Source organism: Piliocolobus tephrosceles, chromosome 5, assembly GCF_002776525.5.
Source record: "Piliocolobus tephrosceles isolate RC106 chromosome 5, ASM277652v3, whole genome shotgun sequence".
Lineage (NCBI taxonomy): Eukaryota > Metazoa > Chordata > Mammalia > Primates > Cercopithecidae > Piliocolobus > Piliocolobus tephrosceles.
This window is the reverse complement of record NC_045438.1, coordinates 60099052-60126045: the sequence shown is the minus strand read 5'-3', so window position 1 is coordinate 60126045 and position 26994 is coordinate 60099052. Positions and strand designations below refer to the sequence as shown.

At 44.8% G+C, this 26994-nt stretch overlaps 1 protein-coding gene across 8 annotated transcripts in view; it reads right to left on the bottom strand.

Annotated features, from left to right (window-relative positions):
- Window positions 1-26994, bottom strand: part of SYTL3 (synaptotagmin like 3) — a 113848-nt gene that overhangs the window by 83032 nt on the left and 3822 nt on the right. For 4 of the 8 annotated variants that reach the window (XM_023206049.2, XM_023206050.2, XM_023206042.2 and 1 more), the window contains 5 exons: window positions 19139-19255; window positions 17424-17486; window positions 16867-17342; window positions 14586-14804; window positions 1885-1949 (listed from right to left, as the gene is read on the bottom strand). In XM_023206049.2, the coding sequence (XP_023061817.2) occupies window positions 1885-1949; window positions 14586-14804; window positions 16867-16976 (394 nt within the window). In that variant the 5' untranslated portion in view covers window positions 16977-17342; window positions 17424-17486; window positions 19139-19255. Of the gene's footprint in view, window positions 1-1884; window positions 1950-14585; window positions 14805-16866; window positions 17487-18400; window positions 18466-18495; window positions 18528-19138; window positions 19256-24487; window positions 24624-26994 lie in introns of those variants that run through there. The other 4 variants (XM_023206047.2, XM_023206046.2, XM_023206044.2 and 1 more) reach the window with 4 other exon arrangements.

Here is a 26994-nt window from a genome sequence, read left to right as displayed (position 1 = left end):
GAGAGGGTGGCGGTAAGAAGGCGTTGAGAAACACTGGCTTAGAGGAAACAGACATCCCTGCTTCATTCCATTGCCTGACATGACCCTTAGTATTATTTTTTTCCTCTAGGTTTCTAATAAACTTGGCAGAAGCAGCATTTTTTTTCTTAACAAGAGCCAGGAATTATAAGCCATGGGATAATTTAGTACCAACCAAATCTATACCTGGGCAAACCCACCATTTATAAAAGCTGAATATCAACCCAAATGAACAGCTTCCGTTACTGCGAAGACATTTTTGGGTGAGGTTCTACCTGCAAATTGCCACTTTCTCTAGAAAAGAGCCACCACTGCCCTCTAAGTCAGGCTGTGAGTCTGACTTAGACTAACATCACAGAGGAGGGGTGCTGCCCACGTTCCTGATACAGTCAGATGTGGTTCCCACAGCATCTGCCTGCACTCCACTGTGACGGTGCCTGTATGTACCTTTGTCCTGATGCCCCATCACAGCACAAATCATCCTCTCCACAGGTCCAGGTCCTAGCTACCAATTACACTGGCACACCTGACATTGCAAATACTTTTGAAAAAGAAAATAAACTTTTAATCTAAGAAACACAAGCCCCCTTTAAAGTATCAGGCCTGGAGAGACACTGAAATGAGACTGCAATCACGTCCCCCAGCTTGGGCTAACTAATCATTTCAAAGCCACTTGCTCTATGGACTCTAGATTGATTTGTCACCACCAATAGCCATAAATTATCCTAACAATGCCACACACTGGACACCATCACCCACACCCTGTAGCTCAGCAATAGACAGCCAATCATGAATCTATGGTATTTCTGTAAACCCACGAGAATTCCTGAAAACTGACTTTTGTAATCGCCCCTCTCCTGATTCACCCTTCTCTCCTTTGTTCTCCAGAGTCCTTGGAAGTGTTTCCTGGGCTGCAGACCTCAGCCTTGGCCCAAATAAACTCTCCACCTATATTAGTTTTGCCTCAGTTTCCTTCCAGACGAAATGCATGCTTCCACCCATATCATCACAACATGTGCTCACTCCACAACCATCAACCTCTGCTTGGTTCAAATGCTATTCACTCACTGTGGTCTTCACCGATTCAATCACCTTACTCAAGTATTATAAACAAGGTATTGTGCTTTGCTGCAATACAGGCTAACAAGATTTTTAAATGACAGTTACTGCTTGTAGAGAGAAATAGAAGTGCACAAACAATGCTATAGTAAAAGGAACTTTGCAACAATTACATAAGAGAATTACAAACCCGGCACTGATGGTGTTTCAGAGGAGGGGACATCATGCCCAGAAGCAGGAAGCCAGGAAAACCTCGTGGTGCATGAGCCTTATAAGAATGGAGCCAACCTGGCTGGGCACAGTGGCTTACGTCTGTAATCCCAGCACTTTGGGAGGCTGAGGCAGGCGGATCATGAGGTCAGGAGTTGGAGACCATCCTGGCCAACACGGTGAAACCCCATCTCTACTAAAAATAGAAAAATTAGCCTGCCGTGGTAGCACATGCCTGTAATCCCAGGTACTCAGGAGGCTGAGGCAGGAGAATCGCTTGAACCTAGGAGGCAGAGGTTGCAGTGAGCTGAGGAGATTGTGCCACTGCACTCCAGCCTGGAGACAGAGCGAGACTTCATCTCAAAAAAAAAAGAATGGGGCCAACCTTAGAGGTGGAAATGGGCGGAGGGAAGAGTAGCAAGCAGAGGGAATGAGCGGCGTGAATTACAGTGACAGCATCAGCAAATGGAACGGCAAGACATAGGGGGCCCGCAGACTAAACCCATCGTGTTGCTTATATTCTAAAGTCTTAACGTCAAATATTTTAAAACTAGGAATAGATCATTTTACTTTAATAAAAAAGTAAAGAGCATTTACCTCCAGTTGGAAATTTCTTGGCTCGTTCCTCATAGAACCATTGTCCAGTTTTTATTTTGACATTCCTGAAAAAATGAGCAGAAAGGAAGCTTCAGAAAGAGAAGATATGAATAGTGCTATATTAACCCCTTGTAAGGGTTACGTAAGGTCACGGAATATTAGTCTTGCGATGGACCTCAGCAATCAATTTCCTGGCTTAAACCCCTAACTTTACAGATTCCCCATAGGGGCGAAGTAATTTCAGTATCAGCAGCAAAGCCGCGCAACTCCCACCCTCATGTGTTTTATCTTGCATGTCATATGTACGTTCAGTTTATAATATGTGAATACGTTAAGCATATTAACATATACTCGTGACCGGCACAAATCCAGTACTTAATGTTTTGTGAACAAATACACAAAGAGAAACAAAATTATTGTCATCAAAATGACCAATGTATCGGCCAGGCATGGTGGCTCACACCTGTAATCCCAATTCTTTGGGAGGCTGAGGTGGGTGGATCACTTAAGGTCAGGAAGTTGAGACCAGCCTGGCCAACATGGCAAAACCCTGTCTCTACTAAAAATACAAAATTAGCTGGGCATGGTGGCACATGCCTGTAATCCCAGCTACTTGGGAGGCTGAGGCAGGAGAATTTCGCTTGAACCTGAGAGGCAGAGGTTGCGGTGAGCCGAGATCGCGCCATTGTATCTCAGCCTGGGCAACAGAGCAAGCCTCCATCTCAACACCACCACCACAAATGACCGATGTATCATGTTAATGGTGGGAAGCTCTGGCATGAATGATGGGCGACAGGAAAACTCGATGCTATGCATTGGCCTTCGAGGGAGATCAGCTGTAGGTTAAACTAACGTTAGTTTGTATTTACAACATGTACCAAGAGCCCACAGAGCAGGGTCACCTGAGAAGATTCTTGGGAGGACCTGAAGTATGGAATATGGGATCAATGTGTGTTGATGGAGATTTGGGGACTTAAATCTGAGTGGACCACTTGGTTGTTTGTTTGTTTGTTTGCTTCTGGTCACCCAGGCTGGTGTGCAGTAGTGTGATCTCAAGTCACTGCAACCTCCACCTTGTGGGTTCAAGTGATTCTCCTGCCTCAGCCTCCAGAGTAGCTGGGACCCGCCACCACACCCGGTTAATTTTTGTATTTTTAGTAGAGATGGGTTTTTGCCACGTTGGCCAAGCTGGTCTCGAACTCCTGACCTCAGGTGATCCGCCTGAGCAGACCACCTGTGAATCAGGCGAAAGAAGCCCTGCTTGGCCCGCTGGTCTGACAGCAGCTCCCTATGGCAGGACTTTAATTCTACCATCTTAGTCACACAGAAGGCACTCCAGACGCTAACCGCTCGAAACTGACGTCCTAACATGGGTTTTCCTCTTGGTTTTCTGGGGAATCCATACTCAACCTCAATCTCAATCTCAGAAAGGCAGAATTGTTAATATCCTTTTAGGATATAAAAAGGCAAACATGTAAATATTATAAGATATTCACATCCTTAAAATAATCTGCCACAAAACTGGCCAATTCCTTTGTTATATGAATTTAAGAAAAAAATTAAAACTTCAACTCATGACTAATTCTCTTCTATAAATCACAGTGTTGACTGAAATAAATTCTCTATTAGGTTCTTTTAGGCTATATATGAACTCCAGTGAATTTTTTAAAAAATTAACACTTGCTAATGTAAGGAAAATCACAAATATATGCCAATCTACACATTTTTCAAAATATTCTGTCTTTCTCTATGAAGTGCTAGTAATTGTCAGAAGACATCAACCAACTTTCTCTCCTTCATCTGGTTAGACACTACTATTTTATGATTAGTACATAAATGGTTACTACCAATACTTAGTGACTAGAACAAGGAAAATATAGAGAGAGCATTTAAGAATTTCATAACAATTTTTTCTGAGACAGGGTCTGGCTCTGTTGTTGAGGCTGGAGTGCAGCAGCATGATCTCAGCTCATTGCAATCTCCACCTCCCGGGCTCAAGCAATCCTCCCACCTCAGCCTCCTGAGTAGCTGAGACTAAAGGCATGTGCTACCGCACCTGGCTGATTTTTGTGTGTGTTTTTTTTTTTTTTTTTTTTTTTTGTAGAGACAGGGTTTTGCTATGTTGCCCAGGCTGGTCTCAAATTCCTGAGCTCAAGTGATCCACCTGCCTTGGCCTCCCAAAGTGCTGGGATTACAGGCACGGGCCACTGTGTCTGGCCTATAACAGAATTTTGATAATCAGTCACTACCATTCAGAACCAAAAATATATAAAATGTACAACTGAGATATGTCTCTAGACAGACAGGGAAGAGTTTACATCCATAGTCAGAAACTCAATTATCTAATCCCCTAAATCAACACAAAACACCTTAAGGCAATCTCAGCCTCTGGGCAGAAATTTTCCCCTGGAGGACTTGTGGGAAGCAGAACCTCAAAAAATCAGGGCAAGTCTAGAGGGGGTCGTGGGTGGTAAATTCTCATGCCTTTGAAGGACCTCTCCATATTCAATTTCTGAAGATGCCTCTTCAGTCCTGGCAAAGAGGACAAGGTCTAACCCTTAGAGGAGGGGACAGGAAAGCAAATCCAAAGGGCAGGAATTACAAGGTCCCCACCTGATAAACGCAACTTACTTGCAGAATTGCTTTTCTGTTGAGTGACCCATTTCAGTTCATCTACTCTCTCACATGCTCCAGCCCATTACCACTGGGCCCAAAATATCCATATCTGAGATGCTATAGTCGACTGAGCTGATCAGACAGGGGGACAACGTCAGTAAGTAAACACACACACAGACACACAATCGCAGAAAATGAAAAACAGCTAAGGAGAAGGAAGAGCAACAGGTGAAAGCACCTAAGTGAATGAACATTGCAAATCACTGAAAGGACTCCAGCCCTGGTTTCAGAACCTATACAAGAAGCAGATAAATTAAAATCCTAGTCACCCAGCATGAATCATCTAATATAACCATCTAATCTCATTTAATCCCAACTGATTACTTGCTCAGTTTAAGCAGGAGCTAATTTGGCATACAGAGATTTGGGCACAAACTGATGATCTCTTGGGCCTATCTGTGATTAAAGAATAGAAGGACAAAAATACCACAGTATTTTTATCCCTAAACCATATGACAACCAGCACTTTTTGCATTTGAGGCTGTTTCCTGTGAATACTAGGAATGGCTCAGGTCTCCATTATCCTTTCTTGCAAAATCAGCGGCTTCATAAGCAATTATTCCACAATATCTTTTGTAAGGACTCACTGTCTACACTTATCCCAAGATTTTTGTTTGTTTGTTTTTTGCTTTGAGACGTCTCATTCTCTGGCTCAGGCTGGAGTGCAGTGGCGTAATCTCAGCTCACTACAGCTTCAATCTCCCAGGTTCAAGTGATCCTCCCTCCTCAACCTCCCAAGCAGCTGGGATTACAGGCATGCACCACCACGCCTGGCTAAGTTTTGTACTTTTTGTAGAGACAGGGTTTCACTATGTTGGCCAGACTGGTCTTGAACTCCTGGCCTCAAGTGATCTGCCTGCCTTGGCCTCCCAAAGTGCTGGGATTACAGGTGTGAGGCACCACGCCTGGCCTAATCCCAAGTTTACAAAGGAGGACCACTCATTGTCCTCAGAGTCTATGATAGAGGTGGTAGATCCTGTAGTCTCTGTCCATGTTAGGGGCCAACACAGGGTAATGTGATTCATTAGTAACCAAAGAAAGTGTCTAGCACTTCTTCCCAGATGATTAACTCAGAATGAGGTTATGAAAGTTTCTTGGAAGATTTAATGAGTTCAGCAATAAATTTGTGCCCTTAAACTTTTCAGAATCATGACTTGCTTCTTTAAGATTTTTTCAATCAGCCCATAAATATATCTCAAAAGGCAAAAGCCTATGGTGGCGGGGAGAGCCGAAGCTATAGAATCAGGACACCTGACCCATGACGGATCTTCACATTAACTACATGGGGATCACTAGAATTATAAACACCAAGCACTGGATGCCCAGATGGCTCTTAGGAAACTTCTGGGGGTTTCAGCATCCATTTTCACAGCCCTGAATTCTGCTAATGCTGTCATTTCATTATCAAAGCAGAAATAACCGTTGAAAAACACTTTGCAAATTCTACACACAAATGTTCAATAATAAGATGAATGGAGGACCCTACCAGAAAATATTTTGACCTCATTACTAACACCAAGCAGTTGACCAAACACACATGTTGTAATGCATTTTGCATCTAAATTGCTTGCATCTGCAGCTGGCTAAGCTACTGCATCTATGCTCTATGTTCCAAGAAAAGTCAGCATGATGTCCCTAGAGTTGCTTAATGTATTTTCACCATTCAACTGACAAGAGGTAGAAAATTGGTCTGCATAGCCAGGATTCTTCAAATCCCTAAAGAAGCACATCTCCTGTGCAGAGCTGCTCTCCAACCAGTACCCCAGTGGCAAGGAAGTCTCCAGACAGCCCTTCAGACACATGAGCTACGAAAACTTCAAATCAAGAAGTGGCATCGGTGGGACATGTCTATAATGTCAGCACTTTCGGAGGCCAAGGCAAGAGGACTGCTTGAATGTAGGAGTTCCAGACCAGCCTGGGCAACATCCCTACTAAAAACACAAAAATTCGCCAGACATGGTGGTGCAAGCCAGTAGTCCCAGCTCCTCAGGAGGCTGAAGTGGGAGGATTGCTTAAGCCCAGGAGGTGGAGGTTACAGTGGGCCGAGATTACACCACTGCACTCCAGCCTGGGCAACAGTGTGAGACAGTATCTCAAATAAAATTTAAAAAATAATAATAATAAAAGCAGCAGCAGCAGAAGCCACATATTGTAAAACTGAGATCAACCTAATTTTTTCATGATAGTTTGTCCAATTGCACAGTAATTCCCAGCTAAATTAGTTCTATGCATGCGTATAGTTGGATTTTTATTTTTTTTTTATTTCAAATAGTCTTTCTTTTTTTGTTGAGATGGAGTTTCATTTTTGTCACCCAAGCTGGAGTGCAATGGCACGATCTCGGCTCACTGCAACCTCTGCCTCCAGGGTTCAAGCAATTCTCCCGCCTCAACCTCCTTATTAGCTGAAATTATAGGCACCTGCCACCACAACCAATTTTTGTATTTTTAGTAGAGATGGGGTTTTGCCATGTTAGCCAGGCTGGTCTTGAACTCCTGACCTCAGGTGATCCACCTGCCTCGGCCTCCCGAAGTGCTGGGATTATAAGCATGAGCCACTGCGACCAGCCCTTCTTCAACTAGTCTTGGATCTAAAATGGTTCACAGTTACAAAGCAAAACACTCGTTTTTTTTCCACCAGCTCAACTGATCTGATTTCGACGTCCTTACAGGAAAAAAAGACCGATCATTGTGATTGAATCCTAGGTAACTATCAAAGGAGTCAAAGAATCAAGATGACGATAAAGAAAGGGTTTTTATCAAGCTGCTACCAACAGTTCTTACAAAACACGAATAACTCTCCCTTGCTTAACCTCAGAGAGGAGGCAAGTGCCCCCCTCTCTGTCACACCCAGTGCTATATTCACAGCTACAAGCTCCGGCCAGGCACATGGCAGCCCCAGTGAATGAATGAATATCCTCCCCTCTGCAGGGGAGTATCCTTAGAATTAAAGGGACAAGGTGGGATCCAAAATAGGTGTAGCCCTGTAGCAGTGTGCACTGAAACTGAGTGGGTATCACACCGTTTAACTGTGTTGGGCAGGGCCACACACTGAGGGACCAAGCAGAAACTCTAAATGAGGGAAGGGGGCTGGGAGGGGAGACAACAGGGAGGGGTGGGCATTGTGTTTTACCACAAGATACACGCCCATTTTAAAGCACTAAAATGATCAGTATTAAACACTGTACAGGTCAAAACAAACAAGGCCTGTGCCCTATCATCTGTCGTCTGTTGATGTCAATTTTGTGACTCCTGGTCTGTTACATCAGATAACCAGTCAATGAAAGTAAGAAAAATTATATTGCAGCTGGAGAGAGCTGTACTTGTTTAAGGCCTTGACGATAAAAATGGTTAGATGCTGTGCACCGACCTGTCCTCTCCCTGTAGACCTAAGAAGCGGGATCCACCACGACAGAGGGGTGACGAGAAGGCCGAAAGCAGGAGCACACGCTCTCTGCGGGCAACCCCTCAACCTGGCTTTCTAAAGAGACAACCAAGAACTTCGGATAAAATGCCAAAGGCAGTGTACATGGAATCCAGAAGACCAGGCCAGCAGCCTCTGCGACCGTGCATCACTGTGGAACCAGAGGGAACTTCCAGAAAGCAATTAGCCTCCAAAAACATCTAAGACCCACCCCTGAGGAAAAGAAACAGCAAGATAGAAGGAAGAGCCAGGATGAAGAGACAGCAGGACTACAATGAGGGAATATTTCATAAACTAAGCAAGCCAAAGCAGAATGAACTCTGTTTTACCAGCAGCAAAGAGCAGAACTGGCAGGCTGGAAAGTTGAATCTGTAAGGCTGACTTGGCAGAGACACTTGGCAGAACGTGAACGAGAAAGAAAAATACATTAAATGTTGAGGGAGATTATCATTACTATTATTATTATTATTTTGAGACATAGTTTCACTCTGTTGCCCAGGCTGGAGTGCAGTGGTACGATCTCGGCTCACTGCAACCTCCACCTCCCACGTTCCAGCGATTCTCCTGCCTCAGCCTCCCTAGTAGCTAGGATTACAGGCATGTGCCACCATGTCCAACTCATTTGTGTATTTTCAGTAGAGACAGGGTTTCACCATGTTGGTCAAGTTGGATTTGAATTCCTGACCTCAAGTGATCCGCCCACCTCGGCCTACCAAAGTGCTGGGATAACAGGCGTGAGCCACCACATCCAGCCTGAGGGAGAAGATTATTAATACAAAGAGAAAAGGAAGGCAACTTATGCCTTCAAAGCCATTCCTGGCTGGGCACGGTGGCTCACACCTGTAATTTCAGCACTTTGGGAGGCCGAGGCGGGTGGATCATGAGGTCAGGAGATTGGGACCATCCTGGCTAACATGGTGAAACCCCATCTCTACTAAAAATACAAAAAATTAGCCCAGCATGGTGGCGGGCGCCTGCAGTCCCAGCCTGGGCAATAGAGCAAGACTTGGTCGCAAAAGAAAACCAAAAAAAAGTACTCCGTAAATTTCTACTTTTTTTTCTTTTTTTTTGGAAATTGAATCTGTCACCCAGGCTGGAGTGCAGGGGCATGATCTTGGCTCACTGCAACCTCTGCCTCCTGGGTTCAAGCGATTCTCGTGCCTCAGCCTCCCAAGTAGCTGGGATTGCAGGCGCTCGCTACTGCGCCCGGCCTAATTTTGTACTTTTAGTAGAGATAGGGTTTCACCATGTTGGCCAGGCTGGTCCCAAACTCCCGACCACAAGCGATCTACGCGCCTCGGCCTCCCAAAGTGCTGGGATAACATGCATGAGCTTCCGTACCTGGCCAGCAATGTTAAAAGTAGGATTTAGAGGGAAAAAAAGAAATAAGGTTTTGAAACAAGAAACAGTCATTAGACAAATGTCATCTTAACCTTGGCACCCAGCTAAAATCTTTCCTTGCCAACTCTCCTGTACCACACTTGGCATTCAATTTCTTTTCAGTCTTTTATAGAGTTAGACCTTTTACTCACTTGAAGAACAGATATATTTTCAAGAGTGAGAGTGAATTATCCCATTCTCATACACTAGTTATTTGCCTTTGTGAATAGAAAATGATGATTCAATATTTTATCAAAACATGGGATTATAAAAATACTGGGAGTACCAGTCTGAAATTTAAAAGATTACATTTTCTAAACTCTGGGAAGTTTACTTTAGGCAGAAACATAATTAGAATAGAACTTCCTTTGAAATGTCACTTGATTTTCAATAAAAATTATTTCATGCAATGCAGAAAATACAATGCATCATCCTGTAACAATATCTTTACATCTAAGTCCTGATCTGAAATGCCGAATGACAATAACAACAACAAAACCTTTTTAAGTTGTTTTGGAGACGAGGTCTCGCTATGTTGGCCAGGCTGGCCTCAAACTCCCGGGCTTATGTGATCCTCCCGTTTGGGCATCCCATGAGTAACTGGGACCACAGGCATGCACACCACCTCATGGATGACCCCATTCAGCTCACCTCCCTTTTAATAAATTTCAAGGTCTTATTTTAACCACTACTGCTCCGCAGCAATAACTCAAGACCCAACCTGAGAACTAAGAACATAATAATCAAATGCCAAGGTCTGGATCAATTTTTCAACGGAACACACTTAAGCTGCTCTTTGTTGGCATCAGCTGTGGTACAAGAGACAAATTTGAGCAATCCAGAAAAGTACCCTGAAATCAACAGTATGACCTGCTGCAACTTGAAACCTTCTGTTCTAATGATGGTATATAAGCTCTGCTGCACCTTTATTATCGTTAAAATATCTGCAACTTACAGAATTCTCTGCACAAACCAATTCGGTTGTAAAGCACCTGACTGGCAGCAAAATGTTGCTAACAAAACAGGCAGTGTGTCCACAGATATCTCAAACTGAAGAATCATTAAATTGTTGTGGTCACAGCAATTACAAAGCATGAAAAGAAGATCACAATTTGAAGGAAACAAGTCTGAACAAGAGTAATTCCTCAGCAATCTTAGGGGAGAAGAGCAGGTTTCTTTTACACATGGAATTTGTTACCGCATCGTATATTAGTTTTAACAGAAAAAAAAAATAATGCAAACATAAATCATCAAGCTTAATCTTATTTTTTAAATGAAGCTAAAACAAACATATACAAAGCATAGTCTCCTCCTTGATATTTCAATTTAATTGTTACCATCTGCCTTTTCACTGCAGAAATTGTCAACACATTCCACGGGAAGAAACATCAATGGAAAACAAGGATGTTTCTGCTTTTAACTTCTTTGTTTCTTCTACCAAGTCACCTTCTTCTGATTGGCCCCTGCTGAGGAAAACATGCCGCCCCTTCACTACTGAAAGCAACTTTCCTTTGTTCTTCTAGGTCCTTTCCAATGTGCCTTTGATTATTGGGCTCTTTCTGTTCCTTCTTTAGTTCTCTGATGCCCCGTGATCCAGTTCAGCACGCCAAGCGACCTGTCTGGCCAGTCCTCAGAGTCACTTTTCACCTTTCTCTTTTATCCCCTGTAACAGAGGTCCATCCTCCCCTTTTCTTGTCTCTCCCATTCTCCATCACCATTGCCACCAGCCTCCTCCCTCGGTGCCTCTCATTCACTGCAACAACTCTCAGGTACCTTCCGCCCTCCTGATTTTGCCCTGCAGAACACGCAGACTTTCAGCATGGTGTTCGCTTGGCAAAGAGCAAGCGAACTCCAGACTCCAGTTCCTACTGCTTCGGAGGCAAGCTCTTTTGAGTGGCTTTTAAGACTCTGCCAACCAGGCGCAGTGGCTCACGCCTATAATCCCAGCCCTTTGGGAGGCCGAGGCAGGTGGATCACCTGAGGTCAGGAGTTCGAGACCAGCCTGCCTAACATGGTGAAACCCCATCTCTATTAAACATATAAAAATTAGCCGGGTGGGGTGGCAGGCGTCTGCAATCCCAGCTACTCAGGAGGCTGAGACAGAAGAATCGCTTGAACTCGGAGGCAGAGGTTGCAGTGAGCCGAGATCGCGCCATTGCACTCCAGCCTGGGTGACAAGAGCGAAACTCCGTCTCAAAAAAAAAAAAGACTCTGCCCTCCTAGGACAAGGCTCCCAGCAGGCAGGACAGGACTGGAGATTCAGAGGGAGGCCTGGGGTCCCGGAGGACCTGGGTTGCCATCTTCACTCTGTTCTTATTGATATGACCATGGACAAACCATCTTGTGTCTCTAATCCTCCACTTTCTCAACTATAAAATGAGGATGAAAGTAGTAGCTACCCCATACAATTGTTTTAATCTTTTAATAAAACATTAAAAGAATATTCCATCTGTGACAATATTTAGAAGGGGTTTTCAAATCTCAGGGTCTCTGATGACTCCCATTCACACCAGCCTAGCATTCCTCCCTTCTCCGAAGTTCTGTGATGTCCTTGTGCACCGTGTCCCCCAGCAGAAGGACTCACCCCTCTAGTGTTTTCACAGAGCTCAGGGCCAGTTTATTCTTGCTTTGAACAACAGGAGTCTAAGCCACGTCGGTTCTTTATTGTTTTCAAAATGTGGAGTGCAGAAACACCAAGTCCATGTTAAAACTGGTCTTAAAACCCCCTAACACAAATTTATTACCATAAACGTGGATTCAGTCTGTTACTAATGGAAATTAGTAACATGAATGTTCTGGAAGTCGTCTTAAGCCACTCAGCCTGCCTCATCTTTCCCTCTCTAAGCCCCCAGAGACCTTGACAGCTTGGCACTCAGTAGTTCTCCAAGAGAAATCTTTCCCTGAAGACAGAAACTTTATCTGAAATGTCCCCTGGAATCTCTCCACACAAGGTCAGGGCCAGCACCTGCCACAGACCTCTTGTTCTGCAGCAACCTCTGAGTTGTTGGTTGGTTTTGGTCTTTGGTACCCTAGCACTTTCCCTTTCTTGATTTTAAAAAACGATTTTCCTCATCCTGCTCCCGCCACAGATCTACTTTTTCTTGAGGAATGAGCCTGAAGCGAAGGAAGAAGCAGGGGAGACACTGATCGGGGTCAAAAACCTTTTCTAGGTTCCCATATGTGCGACAGTTATGAATGTCAAGATATATTGTCAAGATTCTAAAGTTTTATACAGTCTCATCTTTGTTTTGGTCCTACAAGGAGGAGGACAGCCCAGATTGGGTAAAGTTGGAGAGAGGACAGAGGGCTGTGGGGACAGGGAGCAAGGCGAAGGGAAAGAAAATGCATGTGACCACAAAATGCTCGGCTCTTTCCCCTCCCGACTTCTCCTGTTAATGCACTCATAGTAATGCAATGACAATGATAAGCATTGCTGGACAGGGTGTTACATTTCCCAGCATTTTGCCTTCTTCTAACAATCAACTGTAAACAAAAAATCAAAACAAGAGGACAAGGTCTGAGGCAATTCCCAGGAAGCTGACAGTGTTGAAATCTCTGCCCTAGTGAGCACTGTGTCCCAGGCACTGTAACTTTACCCACTAAGTACATGAAATACGACTTCTAAAACCCCCGCTTCCTTATTTCGAAAAGAGGGTGGTTTTCAAAATGCTGAGAAATGTAACACCCTGTCCAGCAATGCTTATCATTAGACTTCAAATATATATGGTTGATTGAAATGGGGAAGAAGATCCTGAGACCTTTCTAGAGATGATTTGGAACTGCCCTCTATGCCGCCAGGGCAGCTCGCAGTAATTATGTTTTGCTCTCAAGCAAGGAAAAGCCTGAAGGACAATGGCTTCAGCAAACCAAAGGAACATGAGAGGAGAAGGCGAATTCTGCCACCGTCCGTGTGACTTGGCACGCTGTGAGCGAAATGGACAGGATGCAGTTCGAAAGCAAAGAAATCAGGCTGAACCACTTCACCCCTCTGGCTAGATGACTGAAATACAGTAAGTCTTGCTAAGGGACAGAACACTTAAGTAGATGAACGCCAGGGCGTGTGTTAAACACAACCTTCCCGATTTAGTGGGGAGAAACCCCCGCCACGATGCCCACACTGTATAAGTGCTTCCCACAGTCTTTGTCCCTGGGGCACTCACAAATCTGTGACAATATTTAGAAGGGGTTTTCAAACCTCAGGGTCTCTGATGACTCCCATTCACACCAGCCTAGCATTCCTCCCTTCTCCGAAGTTCTGTGATGTCCTTGTGCACCGTCTCCCCCAGCAGAAGGACTCACCCCTCTAGTGTTTTCACGGAGCTCATGGCCAGTTCATTCTTGCTTTGAACAATGGGAGTCTAAGCCAAGTCAGTTCTTTATCATTTTCAGAATGGGGAGTGCAAAAACACCAAGTCCGTGTTAAAACTGGTCTTAAAACCCCTAACACAAATTTATTACTATAAACGTAGATTCAGTCTGTTACTAATGGAAAGCATGTCCATTTCTTTACCTGAGTATCAAAGACAGGTCACTTTGCCTCCTTCAAAAAGGTGGTATTTAAAGCCTCAAAGGATTACTCCAATGTTCCCTACATTATAATGTACTCCACTGGTACTGAAGGAGATAAATTTAAGTGCTAAGAAAATGACAGCACTTAGTGAAGAGATCCAAATGAATCTGAACTCCTGGGTTAGCCCATCCTTAGACTTAACAAACTTTTGTTGTTTAAACAGGTTCTCACTCTGTTGCCCAGGTTGGAGTGCAGTGGTACGATCACAGTTCACTGCAGCCTCGACCTCCCAGGTTCAAGTGATCCTCTCATCTCAGCCTCCCAAGTAGCTGGGACTACAGGCATGCACCACCATACTTGGCTAATTTTTTTATTTTTTGTAGAGACAGAGTCTCACTATGTTGCCCAGGCTGGACTCAAACTCCTGGGCTCCAGCAATCCACCCACCTCAGCCTCCCAAAGTGCTAGGATTACGGTCATGAACCACTGTGCTTGGCCCAAACTTCTGTAAACGAAAAAAAGTTGCTATATAATAAAATTTATTTTTGGATGTAGATAACTTCTAAGGTTAGAAAGGTAGCTCCCTATCAGGCACTCGGTACACATTTACTGGCTGAAGGTGAGGAGTGAGTGCTCTCTTTAGGGGCGGTTTGTAAAGAGGCCTCCTCCCAGACCTGAGTCAGTGGGAGGGATCCAACCACCGGACATGCTCACCTGTCCTCGAAGCACACCGTGCACTTCCAGGCATGGGTCCCCCTCAGGAACACTCGGCACTGGGCGCACACGCGGTGGCTGCAGCCCCGACACACGGCGCCCCGGTGCAGCAGGAGCCCCAGCACCCTCTGGCAGCGCGCACAGCACTTCTCTTTGTACTCCTGGTCCGTGCTCTTCGCTCCTTTCCACCGGAGATGCTGCAAGTGCATTTTCAGTTTCCTGCAGCCCACAAAGTTAAAGAAGATACTATTGGATAGAACACCCAACCCCAGGCTATAGGGCAAGAGCCCAGGCGGTACCTCCCATGGCAAGGGAAGGGGCTTTGGCATTCGACATTCCTGGGCTCCCACATGGCTGTGTGAACTGGGCTCCCACTCAATGTCTCAGAGTCGGGGCTCAAGGGTTTCCTCAACCGTGAAACAGGCGAGGTAAGGTACGACCTTACCTCTACTCCCAGGGTTGCTGTGAGGACTAAATGGCAAAGTATAAATAACATGCCTGGTGCAGAGAAGCTCCCTGCTAGATCCACCCCTTCCTGCCCAAAGGCTGTTAAGATAGTAAGCAAGAATAGTGAAAGGAGAGGAAAAGACACTGAAAAGAGCATCCATTCCAATCTGCAAGGCATGGAACAATCCAGAAATACACAGCATCCATCCCTGCTATTGGTATAAGTTACCCAATAAAATCAACTGATGCTATGCTTTTGCTATGTTTTGTTGTTGTTGTTGTTTTGTTTTTTTGTTTTTTTAAATGAGTGGTCAGCTCACTCCCCTAGACAAATAGCCATAGTGCAAAGAGACATTGTATTGGACCAAAAAGGCGTCATTTACCAGCATGCTCTTTTATGAATGTCTGTGATACCTAATTGTAGAAGAGATGAGCCAATCCCAAGAAACAAGATGACATCAGAAATGCACCTTAAAAAGCAACTTTCAGGATCTACCCTAGAATTACTACCCTTTGAGACACAACTTCGTGACCACTATGTCACTTTGTTAATATTCAAAATGATGTCTCTAAATCACTGAAAGATCTTTCATCATCAAATAAAATTTCACTTTTCTCACTGTATTATAGTTTTTTGTTTTCTTTTTCTTTCTTTCTTTTTTTTTTTTGAGACAGAAATCTCGCTCTTGTCACCCAGGCTGGAGTGCAGTGACGCGATCTCGACTCACTGCAAACTCCACCTCCCACGTTCAAGGGATTCTCTTGTCTCAGCCTCCCAAGTACCCGGGATTACAGGCACCTGCCACCATGCCCAGCTAATTTTTGCATTTTTAGGAGAGACAGGGTTTCACTATGTTGGCCAGGCTGGTCTCAAATTCTTGACCTCAGGTGATCTGCCTGCCTCAGCCTCCCAAAGTGCTGGGATGACAGGTGTGAGCCACCGCGCCCAGCCTGTATTATAGTTTTTAGCGGAAGAAAGTTTACAAGTATACTTAGAGAGCTCTGAAGTAACAGACAGGATGAAGCAAGAATACTATACCAGAAAATTCCCCTCACTCCTCAAGAATTTGGTTGTCCAAAGTTTTGTTTTCTAATGTGTTCTGCCATTAGAAACCAAACTCTCACTTCCTCCATAGACGTTGATAAAAAGTGCCAACCTGTTTAAAGATGGATCTTGACAGCTAAGGCTGAACACGGCTCTGATAGAGTTCAGCACGCTTTTCTAAATGTTAACCTATATCAAATGGCCTGAGCAGCTTAGAGACAGACAGGGAAGAAGTTCCCTGTTGGCAAAGCGGTCAGGAAACAGGTTAAGCAGGTTTATATTTCATGCTCTCCCCTTCCTCAAAGCCAGCTGGGAAACAAAAGCAAGCAAAGAAAAAAGACAGTGCTGGATTCCATCAGATTTGCTGCTTCTGAACTACTTTCTTTGCTTTTCTTTACACCTTTAGGCACCGTCAAAAATGAGGTAGGAAAACCCTTAACCCAAGGTCTTTCCCTAAATAAGTGGTAAACTAGAAGCCTGAAAATGTCCCTTGAATGATTCCCACCAAGTCGGCAAACAGACAAGCAGATGGCAGACAGCAAACTCACTGCCCAAAGGCACCGTTTTAAATGAATAACAAGAGTGGCCTCCCTTGTCCCGGGCATCCTCTACGTTGAGCTACATAAGGAGGATCATCTCCAACAGCCCTTTGTTAGGACCCTTCTCAGGCATGAAGCCCAGCAGCAGGTGGGTAGTGATTTGTAAGCAAGCAGCATCAGCGACGGAGTGGCAGGCCCCCAGCAGAGAAAGCTAAAACCCCAAAGTGACCCCATAGGAAGGACAGCCTACCGTATCCTCTCCTCCTCTGCGTTTTGAACCTCCTGGTCTCGGTACAGGACCTGGAGAATGGCCTCGCGTTCTAACTCCTTGAGAGCATTCAGATCTACTTCTTGGGCCATTTCTTCTCCCTTTTCGTTGACCCAGGTTGGAAGAGCTTCACTCCATGGACCAAGCGCTCGCGCCCTGCAGATGAGCAGCGGAGGCCAGCTGCAGCCAGCCTTGTTTAGAGAGCTCCCTCTCCTAGTTCACTGGCGACTGTTTTGCTTGTGGCTCTTTTTTCCTTTTTAACTGTGTCATACTCCTTAGAAGAAGAAAGCCTCAAGAGGTTGTGCGTTTGTCGGAGTTACAGCTCACAGAGCCTTGTGCCACCCGGGGGTGTTTTCACCGGGTTCTGCTGCAGCCGCTGACATGCATTTAAGACAAAAGCATATCTTTTTTCTGAGGTTTCACCAGATAAATTCTCCACAGCTGCAAGTAGATAATTTCTGCAAAGCAGAAGTAATCTTCAAGCCAAGGAAATTTACAAATAGCAATGAAAAGAGTATCAGTGACTCATAGAAGCTAACCTTCCACTTAAGATGTTTCCAGGTCAGCAGGAACCATCATTAAAAGCCCAACTTGTTCAATACCTGTAGACAAGAAAACAAAAAATGGCAACATTTTTCTTGGCTTAAGTATCTCTGCAGCATTACTTCCAAAAAGACAAAATATTCTACACAAACCCTTGCATTTTCTGCTCGTGGTGATAACGTAAAATTTTAAATTTCTTAAATAACCCTTCTCATATTTCTAAAAGCCTCAAACTTCCAAACTTGAATTTTCCTAATATGAATTCCATAACTTCAGTGGCCAGAGGACATAAAAGTCTGTGTTTAAGGTACATTATCCTAATTGAAGACACATTGGAAAAATGACATTCCCAACTGTTGGCTCTTATTTTTACAACTAACTTCAACACTCAGAAATTTTTTAATCAGTTAAGGAGGTATGAAGTGGCATCACCACAAGCTCAGCCTATCAATTATTTACCGTCTTGAATAAGTTTCATGAGCTGCCTTATGTATTTGCTCTTGTTTTTGTTTAACGACAGTTGAAAGGTTCTGCATACATCCTTTTATCCAGAGAATGCAGAAGATCAAATTAATATACTTCCCATAGTATCATTTTTGTTATTAAATCTATATGAATCCCTGAGTGATAAGACATCCTTTCAATGCTTTAAAAGCTAAGCTTCCTTTGCTGGGCTTCAAAAGAAATCCACATTATATTAATTTATGATCCATGGTAAATTAGTGAATGAGAGGCTAATAGAGCTCTAAGGTATCATTTCCTTCAACCAAAGTTCTTTTTTTTTTTTTTTTGAGACGGAGTCTCGCTCCATCACCCAGGCTGGAGTGCAGTGGCCGGATCTCAGCTCACTGCAAGCTCCGCCTCCCAGGTTTACGCCATTCTCCTGCCTCGCCTCCCGAGTAGCTGGGACTACAGGCACCCGCTACCTCGCCCGGCTAGTTTTTCGTATTTATTAGTAGAGACGGGGTTTCACCGTGTTAGCCAGGATGGTCTCGATCTCCTGACCTCGTGATCCGCCCATCTTGGCCTCCCAAAGTGCTGGGATTACAGTAAGCAAAAGTTCTTAACCTTTTTCTTAATCTTCGGTAGTCTGGTGAAGCCTATGTATTTAAATGCAGAAAATAAAGTATGCTGTGTTACACAGGAAATTGATTATACTGAAATATTTTAAAATTGTAATATAGTAATATATGTGTTCCTCGATACATGAAATATTAAGATCTAGCAGTGATCTAAGGACTCCCATAATTTCAAAGTAGTGATGAATAGAAACAACGTTTTGAGATATCTACAACGTATCACGTGGTATGAAAATATCCGTGCTTTCTGTTGGTGACAAAGTCACAAGTTCTGCTGATTCTACTGTGGTTTCTTGCCTATATCCATACTTTAAGGAAATGCTAAATTTGAGTTAAAGATTCATAAAAATAAATATTTAATTTTTTCTCCATTCAAGTTCATGGGCCTATAGGCCAAGGATTGCGCGGTTAAGGAATTCAGTATTTGTCAGTTTCCCTATTGTAAAATAAAATTAAAATATATTGTTCATCCCAACTGCAGAGGTTGCATGAGGAACAGAAAACCCAGAGCTCTGAAAAGGGATGTTCTTGGCTTCTAGTCTGTGATAAAGCATACACAAGGCCTGGTCTCCAAATGCCTCCTCTCTAGATGAAGGGAAAATCAGAAAGCAACAAGGACTTCAGGCTCTTACCTGGCTGGGCTGGTACCTGACTATGCCAGCAGGGATAAAGCCTCTTCCCTCCTTAGATCCAGGTTCCAGATGAACAGATGGAACTAGCAGACCTCAGTGCCCCAAGGCTCTGAGTCTCTGGAAAAGAGGAAAGTAATAGAAAACAGTGTGTGACCAAGTGCCAAGTGGCAAGGTGCAAATTAGCCATCAAGTCACCAACAGCATGAGCCCATTCTTCTCAACTTGCCCCTCAGTTCTTCATGCTGTCTTCTTATTTCCACTCTACTAATCGTACTACTGGGTCCAGAGCTATCTGGTTTGTCTAATTCTGGAGTTTTCATTTATTTATTTTGAAACAGGACCTCATTCTGTCACCCAGGCTGGAGTGCAGTGGTGTGATCATGGCTCTCTGCAACTTTGGCCTCCCAGGCTCAGGTGATCCTCTAGCCTCAGCCTCCTGAGTAGCTGGGACTACAGGTGCAGCTAATTTTTTAATTTTGTAGAGATGGGTTTCACCATGTTGCGCAGGCTGGTCTGGGCTCAAGCAGTCCTCCTGCCTCAGCCTTCCAAAGTGCTAGGTTTACAGGCCTAAGCCACCGCACCTGGCGTTCGAGTGTTTTTAGTGAAGAGTTTTTGCACCTGGCTGCAAACACGTGCTCTGTGCACTGTGCTTTCTTTTCATATGGCTGTTTGTGCTCCGCTCTCTGGCTGTGGTCTCCAGCACTCCAGGTAAGCAGGACCACAGAGCTACAGTACTGGCTGGTAATGACACCACTCAGTGAATCTAGTGGGGGAATCTGAAATACTCAACTGCTCGCTTATTCAGGTGGCTAGGTCTTAATGCATTTCAGAAATACAGGGTTCAATGATCATTACAAAGCACTACCCTTACTTTCCCAAACCCACGCCGGTGGGTCCCAGGTGCAAGTGTGGGAAGCGCCCTTTCCACCACCGCTAAGAGGAAGCTCACACTCCCCCTAGTGGCCATTCACTCTGCATTACACAAAAATGAAATTCAGTTCATTTCCTGGATCCATTCATCCAGTTATTCAATAAATATTTATTGAACACCCCAGGCACTGTTCCAGGTGTTTTTTTTTTTTCCATTTTTATTATTATTTTTTGAGACAGAGTCTTGCTCTGTCGCCCAGGCTGGAGTGCAGTGGTACGATCTTGACTCACTGCAACCTCTGCCTCGTGGGTTCAAGCAATTCTCCTGCCTCAGGCTTCCGAGTAGCTGGGATTATAGGTGCCCGCCACCATGCCCGGCTAATTTTTGTATTTTTAGTAGAGATGGGGGTTTCACCATGTTGGTCAGGCTGGTCTCGAACTCCTGACCTCGGGCCCTCGACTTCCCAAAGTGTTGGGATTATAAGCATGAGCCACCAAGCCCAGCCTGTTCAAGGTTCTTGACTTGACCGACTGGTCATTTATACCCTATTCTACTTCTAACAAAAATATGATGCAGCTTACAATAAAAGCATATAGAAGACAGCTAAAATAAGAAAGACAGCAGCAGCAAGTGAAAAAGGACTGATAATTCTACTAAGAACAGGAAGTAAAACAGTGACCACTTGAGCTTTAAATGTATTTCTGACCTTCCTGGTAGCCAAGGCAAAGCAAAATGAAATGAAAAGTCAAGATGCTGTCTATAGCTTTAATACACTGAAAGAAATACAGAAAAACATCCTCAAGATGCAGATGACTAAGACAGTATCCCAGGCACAGTGGCTCACGCCTGTAATCCCAGCACTTTGGGAGGCCGAGGCGGGCAGATCAACTGAGGTCAGGAGTTGGAGACCAGCCTGACCAACATGGTGAAACCCCATCTCTACTAAAAATACAAAATTAGCCGGGCTTGGTGGGGCATACCTGTAATCCCAGCTACTCGGGAGGCTGAGGGAGAGGAATCACTTGAACCCGGGAGGCGGAGGTTGCAGTGAGCTGAGATTGCGTCATTGCACTCCAGCCTGGGCAACAAGAGTCAAACTCCATCTCAAGAAAAAAAAAAAAAAAAAAAAAAAAAAGACTAAGATAATCAACTCCCTGGACAGTGGCTTGGCAGAAGACGCAAAACTGCACTTTCTGTATCAATATATATATATATATTGATCAATATAATGATCCTCTCAAAGCCAAGGATATAACACTACATTGTAATTCATTGAAAGTCTTTCAAATACAGACCAAAGCAGGATACTTTCTGGTGTTCACAGTTGCCTGGGACAGAGCTTAGAGAATTCAAGGTAAGTGTATTCTGCATCCATCCCATCATTGTTACTCTTCACTTTTAGAGACTTTGATCCTAGTTTCTCTAGACTTTGATTCTAGCTTCTATAAACCATGTCACTCAAGCACTTGGTTAGCACTTAGAACAACCACCAACCAACCCTATGGTTTAGCATCTACTATGAGTAAAGCTTTCTATTGACAAGATTGACACATACTCTTTTTTTTTTTGAGATGGAGTTTCGCTCTTGTAACCCAAGCTGGAGTGTAATGGCGCGATCTCTGCTCACCGCAACCTCCGCCTCCCAGGTTCAAGTGATTCTCCTGCCTCAGCCTCCCGAGTAGCTGCGACCGCAGGGGTGCACCTCCACACCTGGCTAATTTTTTTTTTTTTTTTTGTATTTTTAGTACAGAAGGGGTTTCACCATGTTGGCCAGGCTGGTCTCCAACTCCTGACTTCAGGTGATCCACCCACCTCAACCTCCCAAAGTGCTGGGATTACAGGCATGAGCTACCACGCCCGGCTGACGTACTCTTTTGTTTAACTTTGGAAGGTCCAGTCGAAAAAACGGGTGACTTTTTGCAATGATGCAAGAGGTATAGCATACAGCATCATCCTATGGTAGCATCAAGATTGACCAGAAACCTAGGAAGGTCATTTCTCTTTGGTTTCCAGTGTTCCACTAGTGTCCCCCTGGCTTGATGGCGTTGGACATTTGATTGAACATGTTTGAACTATGGTTGCTTCATTTCACCGGGACTCACTCTAGATTTTCAACGAGGGTAGTACCATACGCCCATCTTTAGGAATATGTGGAGTCTATTTGATTGTCACAGTGACAAATAACTGTCCTGTATTTTCATATAAATGTTGACAAGCCATTTAGGCAAAAAAAAAAAATTAAATTATCTAACAACAGAATTTTTTTTTTTTTTTTTTGAGACGGAGTCTCGCTCTGTTGCCCGGGCTGGAGTGCAGTGGCCGGATCTCAGCTCACTGCAAGCTCCGCCTCCCGGGTTTACGCCATTCTCCTGCCTCAGCCTCCTGAGTAGCTGGGACTACAGGCGCCCACCACCTCGTCCGGCTAGTTTTTTGTATTTTTTAGTAGAGACGGGGTTTCACCGTGTTAGCCAGGATGGTCTCGATCTCCTGACCTTGTGATCCGCCCGTCTCGGCCTCCCAAAGTGCTGGGATTACAGGCTTGAGCCACCGCGCCCGGCAACAGAATTTAACTCATATTTAAAAGTATATTTTGCAGGGTTTTGATATACTCCAAATGTTCTAGAAATGCAACTAGTGGGCCAGGCATGGTGGCTCACACCTGTAATCCCAGCACTTTGGGAGGCCAAGCCGGGTGGATCACGAGGTCACGAAATCGAGACCATCCTGGGTAACACGGTGAAACCCCGTCTCTACTAAAAATACAAAAAATTAGCCAGGCGTGGTGGCGGGCGCCTGTATTCCCAGCTGCTCGGGAGACTGAGGCAGGAGAATGGCATGAACCCAGGAGGCAGACCTTGCAGTGAGCCGAGATAGCACCACTGCACTCCAGCCCGGGCGACAGAGCAAGACTCTGTCAATGGAAGGAAGGAAGGAAGGGAGGAAGGGAGGAAGGGAGGAAGGCAGGCAACTAGTGTGTAAATGGAAGGAAGACTGTACTTTGTTTCATTTCAAACTTTAACAAGAATTTTTTATTGTTTCAGAAAGACATCACGGAGGGCCACATTGCTTACAGTACTGGAATCACTATGCCGTGTATTGATGGCCCACATTTGCAGACAGTGTCCTCAATATGATTTGATGTACGCAAACATCTGACTATTTCACCTTGTCTTCTCATGTAGTTTACATATACAAGTACATATTATCATTCACTATCCCTTTACTTCTTTTTTTTTGAGACAGAGTCATAGTCTATTTTTCCAAGACAAAGTATGCCTAGGTGACAATTTACTCATTTTAAAATTGTCTTTCAAGTTTTTTGTTTTGTTTTTTTCATAAAGTTTTTCCTAGGCATTAGTGGGGTTTTCTGTTTGTTTTGTTTTTCTTTTCTTTTTTTTTTTTTTTTTTTTTTTTGAGGCAGAGTCTTGCTCTGCCACCCTGGCTGGAGTGCAGTGGTGCAATCTCGGCTCACTATAACCTCTATCTTCTGGGTTCCAGCGATTCTCCTCCCTCAGTCTCCCAAGTAGCTGGGATTAGAGGCGCCTGCCACCACGCCCGGCTAATTTTTGTATTTTCAGTAGAGACGGGGTTTCGCCATGTAGGCCATGCTGTTCTTGAACTCCTGACCTCAGCTGATCTGCCCCCTTCGGTCTCCCAAAGTGTTGGGATTACAGGCGTGAGCCACCGTACCTGGCAACCACTAAGGGTTTTCAGGGTGGCAGATGGAGTTAATTAGTAAGCTGAATGAGCCTATAGTAAGTACCAGGAAGGTCAGAGATAACTTCCAAACACTTTGCAGCATTAGCAATAAAAAGTGCACCTTTACAGATTTAAATTCTGGTCACTTACACGAGCAAGAAATGAAAAACCACATGGAGTTACTTTACATAGTCTTTTAAAATGTATAAAACAAATATAATTCTCTCTTGAATGCTATTGATTTCGTGCCGTTTTGAAGTAGAACATGAGGTAGTCAAGGAATTCTGTGAAATCTATTAAAATTCGTTTGCACATTTCTCCACACTGTCCCGCCATCACCACACAACACCAGGTTTGTGCTTCAGGCCCTTCTACGATGACAGAGTAAGGTGGATGATTTTTTTTTTTTTTTTTTTTTTTTGAGAGGGAGTCTCGCTCTATAGCCCAGGCTGGAGTGCAGTGGCACGATCTCCACTCACTGCGACCTCCGCCTCCCGGGTTCAAGTGATTCTCCTGCCTTAGCCTCCTGAGTAGCTGGGACTACAGGTGTATGCCACCATGACCGGCTAATTTTTTGTACTTTTAGTAGAGACGGGTTTTCACTGTGTTAGCCAGGATGGTCTCAATCTCCTGACCTCGTAATCTGCCCGTCTCGGCCTCCTAAAGTGTTGGGATTACAGGCGTGAGCCATCACACCCGGCCAAGGATGACATTTTTAACACTCACAAAGTGGGTAACGGGAACAGTTGTCACAGGGGTCCTGAACTTGCTGCACCCACCTGCTTGCAGGCAAACAACCACATGCAACCACCCAGAGCAGCAATGATGTTGCTGAATGGACCACGAGGAAGAGGAAGACTGACAGGTGACAGGAAAGGACAGGACACCTGCCCAGCTGAGACGCCACCGCCGGGCCTGGGAGAAGAGCAGAATTGTGTGAGGAATGGAAAGCAGGAGAAGGCATCTGTAGGGCGAGAGATGGCAGATGTGATGATACTGAGGTGGGAATGTGTCACTTTTCCACTCTCCAGTGAAGTCACGCTGGTTCTCCCTTCCCGTAAACACATTCTAAAGCACAGGCATCCCAGTCCTGACTTCCCGATCCAGCTCTCTTGACTCCTCCATCCTCAGTTCCCACAGAATGCTCGCCACTCCTATACTGAACTCATTCAAGACCATTCCCTGACCACATGCGCTCTGCATTTCCACATGTTGGCCCCACTCTTGCTTCTGCCCAACGAGGCAAGAGATGGGGTCAGTCAGGAGACTAGGGCTTGGGGCCTGCTGTGAGGGTGCGTAGCTACCTCTGCCACCTACTTGCTATTGAGCTGATGATGGGCAAGTTACCTAAGCCGTCTGGGGCTTCATGTCCTCATCTATGAAGTGGAGAGGTGCAGCACCCACTTCATGGAGGTGCTGTGACGATGAAACTGATGCATGTGGAAACCTCTGGAGCACACTGCCAAGCTCCTAAGTACACTCAGCAAATGCCCGCTGACAGTCGTGCTGCTAACAGTAAGAGCAGCCTCACTCTTACTTTCAGCCCTTCAAAGGCCAGATCCAGGCTACCTAGTTCAGAAACTTTCTCCTTATTTACAATCAAAATCCATTGCTCCTTCAAATTTAACTGCTTTCTACTTTGTATATCTCGATGGTGACCCTGATTTCATTCTGTCTTGAGTGTTCCCCTTCCAGGGACAACATCAGATTTCAGTGATTCCCCCATCACTCAGCAAGGAGGCACTTGATGTTTGCTTGAATTGAGAAACCTGATGAATATTGTGACATAGAGATTTACTGCAACGTCAAACTTCCTTTCTGGGGCAGGAAGCCTACATTCAAGTACAGCAGGAAGTAAGGACGGGCAGGGGGCAAGTGAGTCCTCATTGCAGAAAGCCTCAGTCTTCAGAAATCCAAAAAGCATAGAAAAATCTGAGTCATTTTAGAATTTAACAGGAATCTTTGAAATTGTATTTTAATCATCTCGTGCAGAAATTCACAATCTCACAGCTTGAATAATGAAATCTCTCAGGTCCATTTTCCCAGGATGATATTTATTCGGTCACTCTCTCATTTGCACAACAAGATCTTAAATGCTCTTTATGATGTCCCAAGCACTGAGTCAGGCACCGTCCTCACCTGCTCGGAGCCTAGATGCAGTCTCCTGACTCCCTTGCTACAGTTTTGTAATACCTGTCTTTGTTTTATAGCACTCCATCGATCAGCCTGATTTTATCTGGCAATTAAAAATGAATAAACCCCACACCACAGCACCACCTGGAAGGAAACATTCTCCTACAGCCACATGGAGAAGTCCCCCCCGACACTCAGTCATCCTGTCTCTGTGTCACCTTTGGAGCCAGCCAGTCTGGGCTCATACCCAGCCAGGACTCAGCCACGTGCTCTTGGGCCAGCTGCTTCATCACTGGAGACTGGCCTTCTTCCTCCGTGACATGGAGCCATCCCTGCTTCATAGGGCTGTTTGGGGAACTCACTGAGTTATCCAGGCACAGCCCTCGAGCAACAGCCAGAACAAAGCAAGCCCGACTCAAAGGGTTCCTTCTACCGTTCCATCTCCCCTTCAGGAAGGCCCAAGAGTAGGAAGCTAAGCCACTGTTCTGGGATTGGGAGGGACGCAGGCAGCTGTGGGGAGAACTTCAGTTCAGGTGTTTCCATTGGTCTTTATCGCGTCATGCTGTATCCCAGTGGAACTTTGGCATCCAGACAAACAGTTTGGTTATGGCATTGAGTGTGTCAGTTCAATACTGATTTTATTGGCCTCTGTGTATCAAGCACGTGCCAGATATTAAGGATCTAAAAAGAAGTGAGACCCAATCTCTGCATTTAAGAAGGGCCCATCCCAGCCAGAACATGGACACATAGACAAATAACTCATAACATGGTGGGATAAGTACAAAAACCCAAGGATCAGAAGGCACGAGTCACTCCACGCAGGAGCAGAGAGCGCTGGTGGGCCAGGGAGGGCTTCCCAGGGAGAGCCGTGTGGGACCACTCCTCCAGGGGATTGAAAGTCAGCCATGCACTAGGAGTTTGAAACAATGCCTGCTTGCTTTCCTTAGCCTAACAGCAAATCTTGACTTTGGCTTTTAAATCTGGTAAAAGGGGGAAAGTACGAGAAAAGTAAAGCCGATGAAGAAAAGAGACGAGGAGGATGGGAAAGAGACACATTGTTTATTCGTAGACAGGGGCCCCTATTTCTTTCATCCAATCATCTATTGTCTCTGAGCAGCCAGTCATCAGATCAAAGGAAATAAATGTTCAGCCC